The 12,294-nt window shown below is 35.0% G+C and overlaps 1 protein-coding gene across 1 annotated transcript in view; it reads right to left on the reverse strand.

Annotated features, from left to right (window-relative positions):
• Positions 1-2,038: 2,038 nt before the first annotated feature.
• PAWR (pro-apoptotic WT1 regulator) overlaps positions 2,039-12,294 on the reverse strand; it is a 98,651-nt gene continuing 88,395 nt past the window's right edge. The window contains exons 5-7 of the mRNA XM_032296360.1: positions 11,970-12,117; positions 9,820-9,924; positions 2,039-4,912 (exon numbers count right to left, since the gene is read on the reverse strand). Of these exons, the coding sequence (XP_032152251.1) occupies positions 4,826-4,912; positions 9,820-9,924; positions 11,970-12,117 (340 nt within the window). The 3' untranslated portion in view covers positions 2,039-4,825. The remainder of the gene's footprint in view (positions 4,913-9,819; positions 9,925-11,969; positions 12,118-12,294) is intronic.

Consider the following 12,294-nt stretch of genomic DNA (forward strand, 5'->3'; position numbering starts at 1 on the left):
AAAAACATATGAATAAAAACCCTGAATAGCATAGTCAAATCTTTCAAGAAACAAGTTCACCAAAAAAGTGGCATACACCTATTTGTTATCCAGAGGAGGAAACAAAACAAAACACAGGCACTTAATCAACATCCATCAAGTGATCATCACTAACATTCTATTATTATCAGAGCAATTGTCCATATGTGAACTGTAGAGCAGAACAGACTTAAATGTCTAAAACCAGTAATCAATAATACATACAGAAATATTAACTTGAAGTCACATTTAAATACCATCAACAGTTTGGTGTATCTGATATACACTGAATTCATCACTGCTATAAATTCCTTAAAAGTGTTCTTTTCCTAATGTAACATTATCTTTTTTTAAAAAATGGCATATTTCCCAATATGCATCAGTTCTTTCACTCCACCATTCAGTAAACATTGCAGCAAATTAAATAGAACCTATTAACTAGATCTAAAAACAATGGCTAATTAACAGAAAAAAGTACTTTTGAGTAAACTAGTCAGATTAGACAGGCTAATGCTAAATAAGGCTGCATTTTGTGCTACTGACATATACTATATAGATTGTACACTACTAGATGGAAGATTGGTCCATGTCCATTTATTTAAAGATTCTGTAATACCTATAACAGTATTTAATACAGCTCCTACATACAATATTCCTCTTACATAGACATAATTATTGTTAGTGAGGATAAGGATATGACTTTAACATGCTATGAGATTCTAGCTAAGTAAAATAAAAACAATATGGGCTCAGGTTTTCTTAGGTAACATTAGTTCAAGTTTTTAAACTGGGAAACAAGCAACTTCCATATACCCAGGAGAAACTTGGCATGGGGGAAGGTACCTTAGTTGATCTGCCTGATAAAAAAACTGTTAGTTGTCTATTTGTATTATGTTTTCAGCTTAATGTAACAACAAAAGAAAGGTGTCACATTACTTCTCAGATAAGTGATATCAAATACAATCTTGGGGATTACAATTACAATTGGGATTACAATTACAATCCCCTGGGATATGCCTTATTCATGAAAGCATAGTTCCAATACAAAAGTCAAGTTTTATGAATTACATATTAGGATAGTTTCAGATCAAATACGACAATGTTTAGCACTAACTTTAACATGTTAAAGTTCTGATTCCTGAATGTTTTTCTCACTTAGTATTTTCCCTCCAATGACAATCTGGTGTGTTTGGCTTCTTATGCTGAACCCTATAACAAGTTAACAAAATCATGAATAGTTATTAAATAAGTGCCAGCACTACGTGGAACTTACTGGTCACCAACTCAGAACCATAAAACTACATACACATGCACAAAGAAAACTCCAAAGAGACTGGGCAAGGTGGCTCACACCTATAATCCCAGCACTTTGGGAGGCAGAGGTGGGCGGATCATGAGGTCAGGAGTTTGAGACCAGCCTGACCAACATGGTAAAAGCCCATCTCTGCTAAAAATACAAAATTAGCCGGGTGTGTTGGCGCATGCCTGTAATCACAGCAACTTGAGAGGCTGAGGCAGGAGTATCGCTTAAACCTGTGAGGCAGAGGTTGCAGTGAGCTGAGATCATGCCACCGCACTCTAGCCTGGACAACCAGAACGAAACTCTGTCTCAAAAAAAACCAAAAAAACAAAAAACAAAAACAAAACAAAACACAAAAAAAAAAAAAACAAAGAAAGATAACTATTACTGTACATATGAATACCGTCCAGGATATCAGATCAATTATCAAATTCAAGGTCTCTGCTGTTTTGTCTTACAGTGTTGAGTATCTGAATACTTTTCTATTACACTGACTTGTATTATTTTCACCAAATTATTAACTGGACTCAAAAATCTTACATTTTTATTTCTAATCATAAAATCCAGATTAATCCAGAAAACATAAATCACATATAACTGAGGTAGGTTTTATACCTTAAGAATACATTACTTCTACCACAATTTAAAATTTAAAAAATTGAAGAAAAAAAAACTACATGCTTCATATACCTGCCTCTGATACTTAATTTTCTACATTTGAAACTACTTGAACAAGTGACAGTGCTAATCTATTATATTTAGTAAATCCCTTAGTACCTAGAAATACACACCCAAAAGCCCTTCCCCCCTTATCTAATGGTAACTGTTGTATAATAAAATTACCAACTCTAGAAAGATGAAATAAAGATTACTATAGCAATTTTTAATTAATGCATTTCAGAAATTGAGGAAGCAAGTCATGTTCGTTTTAAAGATGACAAACTTACTATTTTCAAAATGATCTCATAGACACATTAGAACTTTGGATGTGCTTTATTATGTCACAAATTCCCAGGAGATTTAAGAAATAGTATTTCTGAATAGGAATAATAACTTCACAAATACTATCACTTTATTGACAATAGGCAAGTTGTCTAGGGTAGTGCATATGTACTTAAAAACTACCTTCTAACAATCTCAACACTTTTATAAATTTTCTGGGGAAACTGAAGCAGATCCTACTTTATTTTTCAATAGTTACTGTAAAAATCTGTATGTAAAATAAATACATATTTTAAACAGATGGGAGAAAGACTGCATGTGAAATGCTTTGCCTAAGTTGTAATGATCCTGTCTTTATATACTCAGTATCATTATGTTAAAAAGGCCAATAAAATCACTACTAGAAATGTTCCCCAAAAACTGAAAAAAAAAATTTTTTAACAGCTGTCTTTAAAGGTATTAATAACCGATATAACATTTTAAAGTGAAGTGAAATGTTTTTATTTAATGTTTTTATGAATTAAGTAGAAAATTCAAAGTAATTATTTTAATAAAAACCCATATGCGAATATATTTTAGGGTTGGATACTGACAGCATTTTCACAAGATCCAAAGTATGGATGAGGAACTAGGCAATAAGGACATGTATGCCACATAACTAAGGATAATTAAAGATGAGTACAACCAAAGGCAGTAACTGTGCCTGACATACCACCCTGTCATGTGGGCAGCAGATCACCGTTCCCATGCTGGCTAAGAGTCTCCAAGAAGGGAAGCCCTTATGCATTAATTCTACAAGTATATTAAATTAGGTAATCTAACATTAAACTTTTTCGTGAGCAGTGAATATATATATACATGGACATATGAAAATGGCCCTGGAGACCAGGTTAATTATTAAACTAAAAGAGGAGAAATGTTGGTAGATAAAATTATGTCAATTCCAGAGTTTTCAATGAAATAAAGATACAACAGCAGCTGCTTCAAAACTAGACTATGATCAGAAACTTCAGATGACAACCTTTAAAAATTCTGGAGTCCAGAGTCTCAACCTAAACCTACATAGGAACTACAGCCAAGGAATTCTTTGTAAGTTTCTCAAGTGATTCTGACGATCAGCCAAGCTCGAAACTTCTGAACTGGGGAAGGCAGAGAGCCAGTCCAGGTAAATGTAGATGCTTTTAGAATTCACATCTGCTATTTATCATTTACTCCACATTTCCCCCCAGCTGTCTCACCTCTCTGTTTCTCTAAAAGTGAATAATAAAAGAGCTTGGCAAGTGAAGGAAAAAGTCAGTAGAGTACCCAAACTGGATCTGACTACATTCAAGCCACTTTCATATATTAACTAGACAAAAGGGTATCATATCGCTGTTTGAAATTCAATGATCAGGCAAAAATTTCATAATGTTCATGTATTTTAAGGGAAGAGGGGGTTCTTAACATGAAAATGTAATATAAAACAATTCTAAATAATAATATTTAATAGAAGAGAAAATTTGTATAATTCTTTAGAAGTAATTCTGTTTTAAAAATTTCAATGTTAGGAAGATAATCCTCTAAATTTGAAATAGGAGAATATTCTCTCACAGGGAAAAACTGTGTCACAGTGTTATTCTTCAGCTTGGAAATTAGGCAAAGTATGTTAGTACTATTTCTGCTTACATACTGTTTTATATAAATGTTTTAAGTATGAATAACATTTTGCTTTTGATTTTAATACATATGCTAATATAATAAAAATATGGATTTTTCTTTTACACTGACTTTGTACACTTTCCAGGCCTGAAGAGTAACTTTTAAAATATCCTATGTTCACTAGCAAACCTTGGAAAAATAAAAAAAGGTAGTACCTACATAAAAAATTTTACATTAAAATTACAATTGTATGTTTTTCAGGAGTTAAAGTGATTCAATTTTTCAATATTCAAACACAAAATAGTAAATTTTTATTTACTATACCACAATTCAAGTATTCTCTTAAATTTATATTTAGTCAACTAGAACATGACAGTGACTTTATAAGAGCTTTGCTTTTAAAAGGTTACTGTTATACAAAAGTATGACTGTATTACTCTAAATTGCTTAGAATATGTGGAAAGAACAAATGACAGTAGACAAAAACCTTTATGAGTGAGTCATTGACACACAAAAGGTTGCACATATCAGTAATAAGGCATTTGTTAAGTAACATCCCAAAAGTATTTGAACTCATGTAAACAATGACTATGTATATTCCTTTAGGGAGAAAATGTACTACCAAAGATAAAATATTCAAAAGCCTGTGACTTTAAACCATATATTAGTTGAATATCACACAAAACCAAAAAGGCATTACCTATCATTTGATAACTGAAAGATATTACTTATTTGTGAGATAAAAGGTTAATGCTTTTTTGAAACCAATAATGAAAGAGAAGTATTCTGAAAATAAACAACTGTTTTCTAGAAATAAATATACATGCTTAGTTATTTTAATGCTTTGCAGCATAGGAATATTGTTCTAGCATTGACCATAACATTCAGTAGTTTAAAATATTTTTTCAACACTGGGTCTTGAATCTTCTACCTTGTCAGCTGACCAACAACTTTCAAAAGAGTTTTATTTTCCTGCTTTAGTTGTTCATTTTCATCTTCTATGTCATCTAGGTCCTTAAAGAAAAAAAATATCATACTTTAAAAATACTTAAAAATATTCTAAGGGAGATGAAAACACTACACATTCAAAAATAATTCATACAACCAATTAATTTTGAAATGAGGGCAAGCTCTGAAAACAACTTTAGATGTAATATGTCCCGCCTAAAACGACCATCCATTACTTGAATGTTTATTCTTACAGCAAGTCTATAGGCCAACTCTTAAGATCTTTCAGCTTTTCAGAAGAAGCCAAAAGTCAGAATTTTAAAACTGTGAATCTTCCAATTTTCAATCATCATAAATAAGTTAGTTTTTTAGCTAAACAAACTCCACTTCCCTTCCCTAAAATTGAGGCTAAAAAAAGCTACACATGCAAGCCATATGTGGTATTGAGCCCTAGGCTGCAACCTTGTGTCAAATTAGGCATCAACAGATGCAGGTAAAAGTTCTAGATGCACTCCTACCACTTTGATCTTCAAAGGTGTGTGATGTGGATAACACTCTGGGGAGGTGACAAAACTGAGGCCTACAGAAAAGGGTATCTGGAGAAATATTGAGTTGATCTGGTTCAATTTATATGCTGGACTTTTTTCTATGACATTTTGAAGGAAAGATTTTAGAGCTAAAAATAATTCAAGGCCACTAAATTAAGTATTCACTCTCCAGCTTAAAAAGCATATGATCCAGCTCTTTTTCCCCTATATTAATCCTTGTCCCAAACACACAACCATCTGGTTAAAAACAATTCATCATAAGTTACAGTTACAACGAACACTATTTCAAGACAGATTCTTTACTGTTAAAAAAAAAAAAGCAGACATTTATAGATTTATCCTTGCAGTTTAAAATAATAAAGCTTGATGTCATCAATTTGAATCACTGCTATAACAGCATTCTAATACATTCAGTATATTGCCTTTGGATAATAGGTAAATGATTTTAAAATTTACAAGATCAGAATTTGCATTTATTCACGAACTAAATGAATAATGTTGAAAAACATTTGTTAAAACAATAAAAAATATGGGATTTCTAAAATTACAATTGAAATCTACCTAAAATTTAAAATTAAATGATAAAACACATTCATGTACCATTATTAGATTATAAACTCTATAAGAGCAGAGGTTTTATTACTCTTATTAAGGCCTACAGTGCCTAAGACAGTGCAAACCCAACAAGGACATCAAAAATATTTGCAGAAACAGGCCAGGCGTGGTGGCTCATGCCTGTAATCCCAGCACTCGGGGAGGCCAAGGCAGGCGGATCTCTTGAAGCCAGGAGTTCAAGATCAGCCTGGCCAACATGGTGAAACCTTGTCTCTACTAAAAGTACAAAACTTAGCTGGGTGTGGTGGCTCATGCCTGTAATATCAGCTACTAGGGAGGCTGTGGCAGTAGAACTGCCTGAAACTCGGAGGTGGAGGATGCAGTGAGCCGAGACCACACCACTCACTGCATTCCAGCCTGGGCAACACAGTGAGACTCCGTCTCAAAAAAAATAAATAAATAAAAGTTGCAGAAACAGGTAACCTATAGAATGGGAGAAAATATTCACAAACTATGCATCCAACAAAGGCCTAATATCCAGAATCAATAGGGAACTTAAATCAACAAGAAAAGATGACACAATCCTATTAAAAAATGGGCAAAGGACATAAACAGACACTTCTCAAAAGAAATATGGCTGGTCATGGTGGCTCACGCCTGTAATCCCAGCACCTTGGGAAGCTGAGTCAAGCAGATCACTTGAGGTCAGAAGTTCAAGACCAGCCTGGCCAACATGGTGAAACCCCATCTCTACTAAAAATACAAAAATTAGATGGGCATGGTGGCACATGCTTGTACCCAGCTACATGGGGGGCTGAGGCAGGAGGATCACTTGAACTCAGGAGGCAGAGGTTGCAGTGAGCTGAGATTGCACTATTACACTCCAGCCTGGGTGACAGAATGAAACTCCATCTTAAAAAAACAAAAAAACAAAGCCCATCGATGACAGACTGGACAGGGAAAATGTGGCACATATACACCATGGAATGCTATGCTGCCGTAAAAAACGATGAGCTTGTGTCCTTTGTAGGGACATGGATGAACCTGGAAACCATCATTCTCAGCAAACTGACACAAGAACAGAAAATCAAATACCACATGTTCTCACTCACAGGTGGGTGTTGAACAATGAGAACACATGGACACAGGGAGGGGAGCATCACACACTGGGGTGTGTCAGGGGGAAATAAGGGAGGGACAGAGGGGAGTGGGGAGTTGGGGAAAGACAGCATGGGGAGAAATGCCAGATATAGGTGATGGGGAGGAAAGCAGAAAATCACACTGCCATGTGTGTACCTATGCAACAATCTTGCATGTTCTTCACATGTACCCCAAAACCTAAAATGCAATAAAAAATAATAATAATAAATTAATTTTAAAAAATTCAACCAGTGTTCCAGGAAAAGTAACTAAACCGAAAATAAAGTAGAATATTTACCAATGTAAAAACAAACAAACAAAACTAACAAAAAAAAAAAAGGCATACAAGTGGCTAAGAAACATGAAAAAATACTCAGTATCACTAATCAGAGAAGTCAAGTTAAAACCACAATGAGATATAGCTCACACCAGTTGTGATGGTTAATGTGAAGTGTCTACTTGATTAGCCAGTCAAAAATGGCTATTATTAAAAAGTTAAAAAAAAAACAAAAAAAAAACAAAAAAAAAAACAGATGCTGGTGAGGCTGTGGAGAAAAGGGAATGCTTATACACTGTGGTGGGAATGTAAATTAGTCCAGCCACTATAACAAGCAGTTTGAAGATTTCTCAAAGAACTTAAAACAGAGCTACCATTAGACCCAGCAACCCCATTACTGTCTATATACACAAAAGAAATGATTCCATCAAAGACATATGCATGTGTATGTTCAATGCTACACCATTCACAATAGCAAGGACATGAATCAACCCAGGTGTCCATCAGAATGAAATCATGTCCTCTGCAGCAACACAGATGGAGGTAGAGGCCAGAATCCTAAGCAAATTAACTCAAAAACAGAAAACCTGTTTTTGAGCAGCATCTTCTCACTTATAGAGCTAAGCATTGAGCACACATGGATATAACTATGGGAACAACAGACACTATGGACTACTGAAGGGTGGAGGAAGGTGGTATGGGTTTAAAAAAGCTACCTGTCAGGTATTATGTTCACTACCACAGTGATGGGATCTGTATTCCAAACCTCATAATCACAAAATACTTCATGTAACAAATCTGCACATGTAACCCCTGTATCTAAAATACAAGGTGAATTTGCAGAATTTCTTAGATCAATTCTAGCACCAATAGAGGAGTACTTGTGTTGAAACCTAAGATGAAAAGCAGTCCATAAAAAGTAGAAAGACTTAAAATACCTGAAGTCAAATACTGGCTAAGCTGATTACTCTAAATGACTTTGAGCAAGTTAAATTCTGAGTTCCACTGTCCTCATCTACAACCTATAGTTAATGCCTCAGAGCTTTATTAGGACAAGTCTGCATATAATGAAGCTTCTCTATTTTTTCTTGTTTCATGGTTGGAGTTGAGATTATTGCAATTATTAAAAAGTTTAAAAGCAACAGATGCTGATGAGGTTGTGGAGAAAAGGGAATGCTTATACATTGTGGTAGAAATTTGGATAGGAGATTTGCTGAAGTTTTCCCTGAGCAGACTTATTCTTTACTCCATCTTAGCTAAAAGCCTTCTAAAAGGAGTCTTTTCTCATCAGTCTTACCTAATAAACAATTATAACTGTTTCTTAAGCAACAAATAAATTCTGGGGCTGAAAACAAAAAGGAGAGCTAGCTACAAAGAATATAGAGCTTAGGCTAAAGTTGGGGATGCATTAAGTATAACTGGAGAAAAAAAGTGGTGAAGATACATAGACACACAGAATTTCTTATAGTGATAAAGTATCAATTTTAGGAACAGGCATGCCGGCTCACGCTTGTAATCCTACCACTTTGGGAGATCAAGGCAGGTGGATCATCTGAGGTCAGGTGTTTGAGACCAGCCTGGCCAACATGGTGAAATTCTGTCTCTTCTAAAAATACAAATATTAGCTGGGCCTAGTGGCATGTGCCTATAGTCCCAGCTACTCAGGAGGCTGATGCAGGAGAATCGCTTGAACCCGGGAGGCAGAGGTTGCAATGAGCCGGGATCACATGCCACAGCAGTCCAGCCTGGGCAACAGAGTGAGGCTCCATCTCAAAATAATAATAATAATAATAAAAGTACCAATTTTCATTATTTCTTTTCTTTTTTTTTCTGATGGAGTCGTGCTCTTGTTGCCCAAGACTGAAGTGCAGTGGTGTGATCTCATCTCACTACAACCTCTGCCTCCTGGGATCAAGCCATTCTCCTGACTCAGCCTCCCGAATAGCTGCGATTACAGGCGCCTGCCACCACACCTGGCTAACTTTTTCTTTTTTTTGTATTTTTAGTAGAGACAGGGTTTCACTATGTTGGCCAGACTGGTTTCAAACTCCTGAACTCAGGTCATCCGCCCTCCTCAGCCTCCCAAAGTGCTGGGATTATAGGCATGAGCTGTAGCGCCTGGCCAATTTTAGTTATTTCCTGAGACAATTCTGTGCCAGTGCCCTTACATATGGTGGTGACCAAGTGCCTGTCACTTCCAGACTTTAACAAAACACAGAACAAATCCATAAATCAATCTATCCCCAAAAGAATAAAATTAAGTGAACTAAACTGATAACCGCCCAAAGGAAATCGGCTTATGGAAGAAAATAATAGTTCTTATTACTACAAATTAGTATTTCACTAACAAAAGCACAAAGTAAATAATGCAATTAATAATTTCTTCATATTTATATATTTTCATCCAATTGCCAAAAAAATCATCCAAATCTGAAATATGGTAAAATACTCACTCTATTTAATAAATCAATTTCTTCTTTGAGTTTTCCAATCATTTCCTCTTTATCTTGCATCAGTCTCACAAGTCTTAGGTTTTCTTGTCTTTCTCTTACTACTTCCTGGTAGATACAATTACAGAACAGTAATTAAGAAGTAAGTGGTCATTTATAATCTTCCTAAATGGCATACATCTGCCAAGTTCGGTAAAATGTATTACACACATGAAGATTTCCAATGAATTCCTTAAGGTATTTGGTGAAGGAACAAAGATCCCACCACAAAAGGAATCAGAGAATGAGGGGACTATAGGAGCTGTTAGGATGCTCCTGAGTAAACCTATGTTCATATAAGTCTTTGACAAAACTAATGGAATAGACTCAATTATTTAACCTCTTTTTTTTTTTTCTTTTTTGAAACAGTGTCCTCCTCTGGTCACTGAGGCTGGAGTGCAATGGCGTGATCTTGGCTAAGTGCAACCTCCACCTCCTGGGTTCAAGCCATTCTCCTGCCTCAGCCTCCTGAGTAGCTGGTATTAGAGGTACGTGTCACCATGCCTGGGTAATTTTTGTATTTTTAGATGGGGTTTTGTCATGTTGGTCAGGCTAGTCTTGAACTGCTGACCTCAACTGATCTGCCCACCTCGACCTCCCAAAGTGCTGGGATTACAGGTGTGAGCCACTGTTCCCAGCCTATGATTTAACTTCTTTAGCTTATCGCCACTATAAGTTATGAACTACCTAATTTCTTAATGGATATCCTCTTTGAAATAATTCAAAGTTAATTTTTTTTTAAAGTACGAAGTTTAAGAAAAGGAGAGGGCCCAACAGAAACTTTAAACAGAAAAACAATGGTCCTCAATTTTACCTCTGGCTCTGCCAGTTAACTAATAATGGATTAAAAGAAGAAACTAAAATAGATTACTGATTTTTAATTTTTTTTTCTTTAAACAATGCAACACCTTTTTCAAAAAAATCTTATTTAGAATCCAGAGCATCAGACTTGGTGAGCCACCTTGGGGGCAAAAGGGAAGCAGAGCGAAAAAGGCCTTGCCCAGAACTTGGCTTCTTTCCTACTAAACTTCCCAGAGGGCAACCAACCATCCATATCCCTTAGCTGCTGCCAACTATTAGCTACTCAATCTAAACTCTTGTGGAACTCAAGAAACCTTTCTGCGTAACTCCCTTCAAAACTATTAGATTACATATTGTCTAAAGCTTTCAATTTAAAATTAATGAAATAATAGGTTGGCAACAGTGGCTCATGCCTGTAATCCCAGCACTTTGGGAGGCTGAGGCAGGTGGATCACCTGAGGTTAGGAATTCAAGACCAGCCTGACCAACATGTTGAAACCCCGTCTCTACTAAAAATAAGAAGAAAATTAGCCAGGCTTGGTGGCGCATGCCTGTAATCCCAGTTACTTGGGAGGCTGGAGCAGAAGAATAGCTTGAACCTGGGAGATGGAGGTTGTAGTGAGCCAAGATTGCGCCACTGCACTCCAGCCTGGGCAATGAGAGTGAAACTCTGTCTCAAAAATAAATAAATGAAATAATAATAATTCTAAGAAGAAACTATTGCTAAAACTTAGAAATGTGACCTCAAAATAATCATAAATGTTATAAAATAGAAACAAGTTTGAAAAATTAAGTTTCTTTATATAACATATAAATTAGACCTTTTATAGAGAATAATCTCAAGTAAAACAAAACACATTTTCAATAATTACGAAAGAATTCAACGCCATTACTATTTTTAAGGGTTGAATGTCTATGGCACAAACCTGAGACCCTATGCTTAATAAATTTATGCCAATAGTCATCTGAATTGTACTGAAATACACTTTTAAACAAGCATATTCTTATATAAAATTGTTTCAAATAGCGAAGATGGACCTAACTCAGATTTACTCCTGTAATTTGTAAAGTTACAAATGAAAATCTGTTCAGACAATATAATAAATACACAGTAGTATATATTGCCAGCTTAGACTTCTAACTTCAAAAAACAAAGACTGTAATATATTAAAGGTTACATTTAGCAGAATAGAAGTGCACATAGTAAATATTAAAGAATATTATTTCTTTTCTCACTCAGTTGTTATGAAACTAAAAAAAGAATTCTAATGGTATATTAATTTCATCAATCTTAAAAAACTTATAATACATACCTTTTCAAGATCTTCAATTTTCTTTTCCAATGTGCTATTTGAAACCAGATTACCTGAAACATTTGCATCCCTGTTATATCTAGGAAACCCACTTCTATCTGTTCGAGGATATCTACTTGAGACTTCTTCTTCAGAGACACTGGTTGTGCTGTGGAAATATAAACATTTTATAAAAATCCCTTAGTATTCAACAAGAAAAATGCCAAGAATATTTTCCACTCAGCTTAAAAAAATTAACATTCCCCAAGGACATATGGTTATAACAGCAACTTATTTATAACTGTAGAAGTTAATCATTATTCCAACACAATGAAAAAATGTAAAA

The sequence above is a fragment of the Sapajus apella genome, unplaced genomic scaffold, assembly GCF_009761245.1.
Source record: "Sapajus apella isolate SASKATOON/1434 unplaced genomic scaffold, GSC_monkey_1.0 scaffold2, whole genome shotgun sequence".
NCBI classification, from domain to species: domain Eukaryota; kingdom Metazoa; phylum Chordata; class Mammalia; order Primates; family Cebidae; genus Sapajus; species Sapajus apella.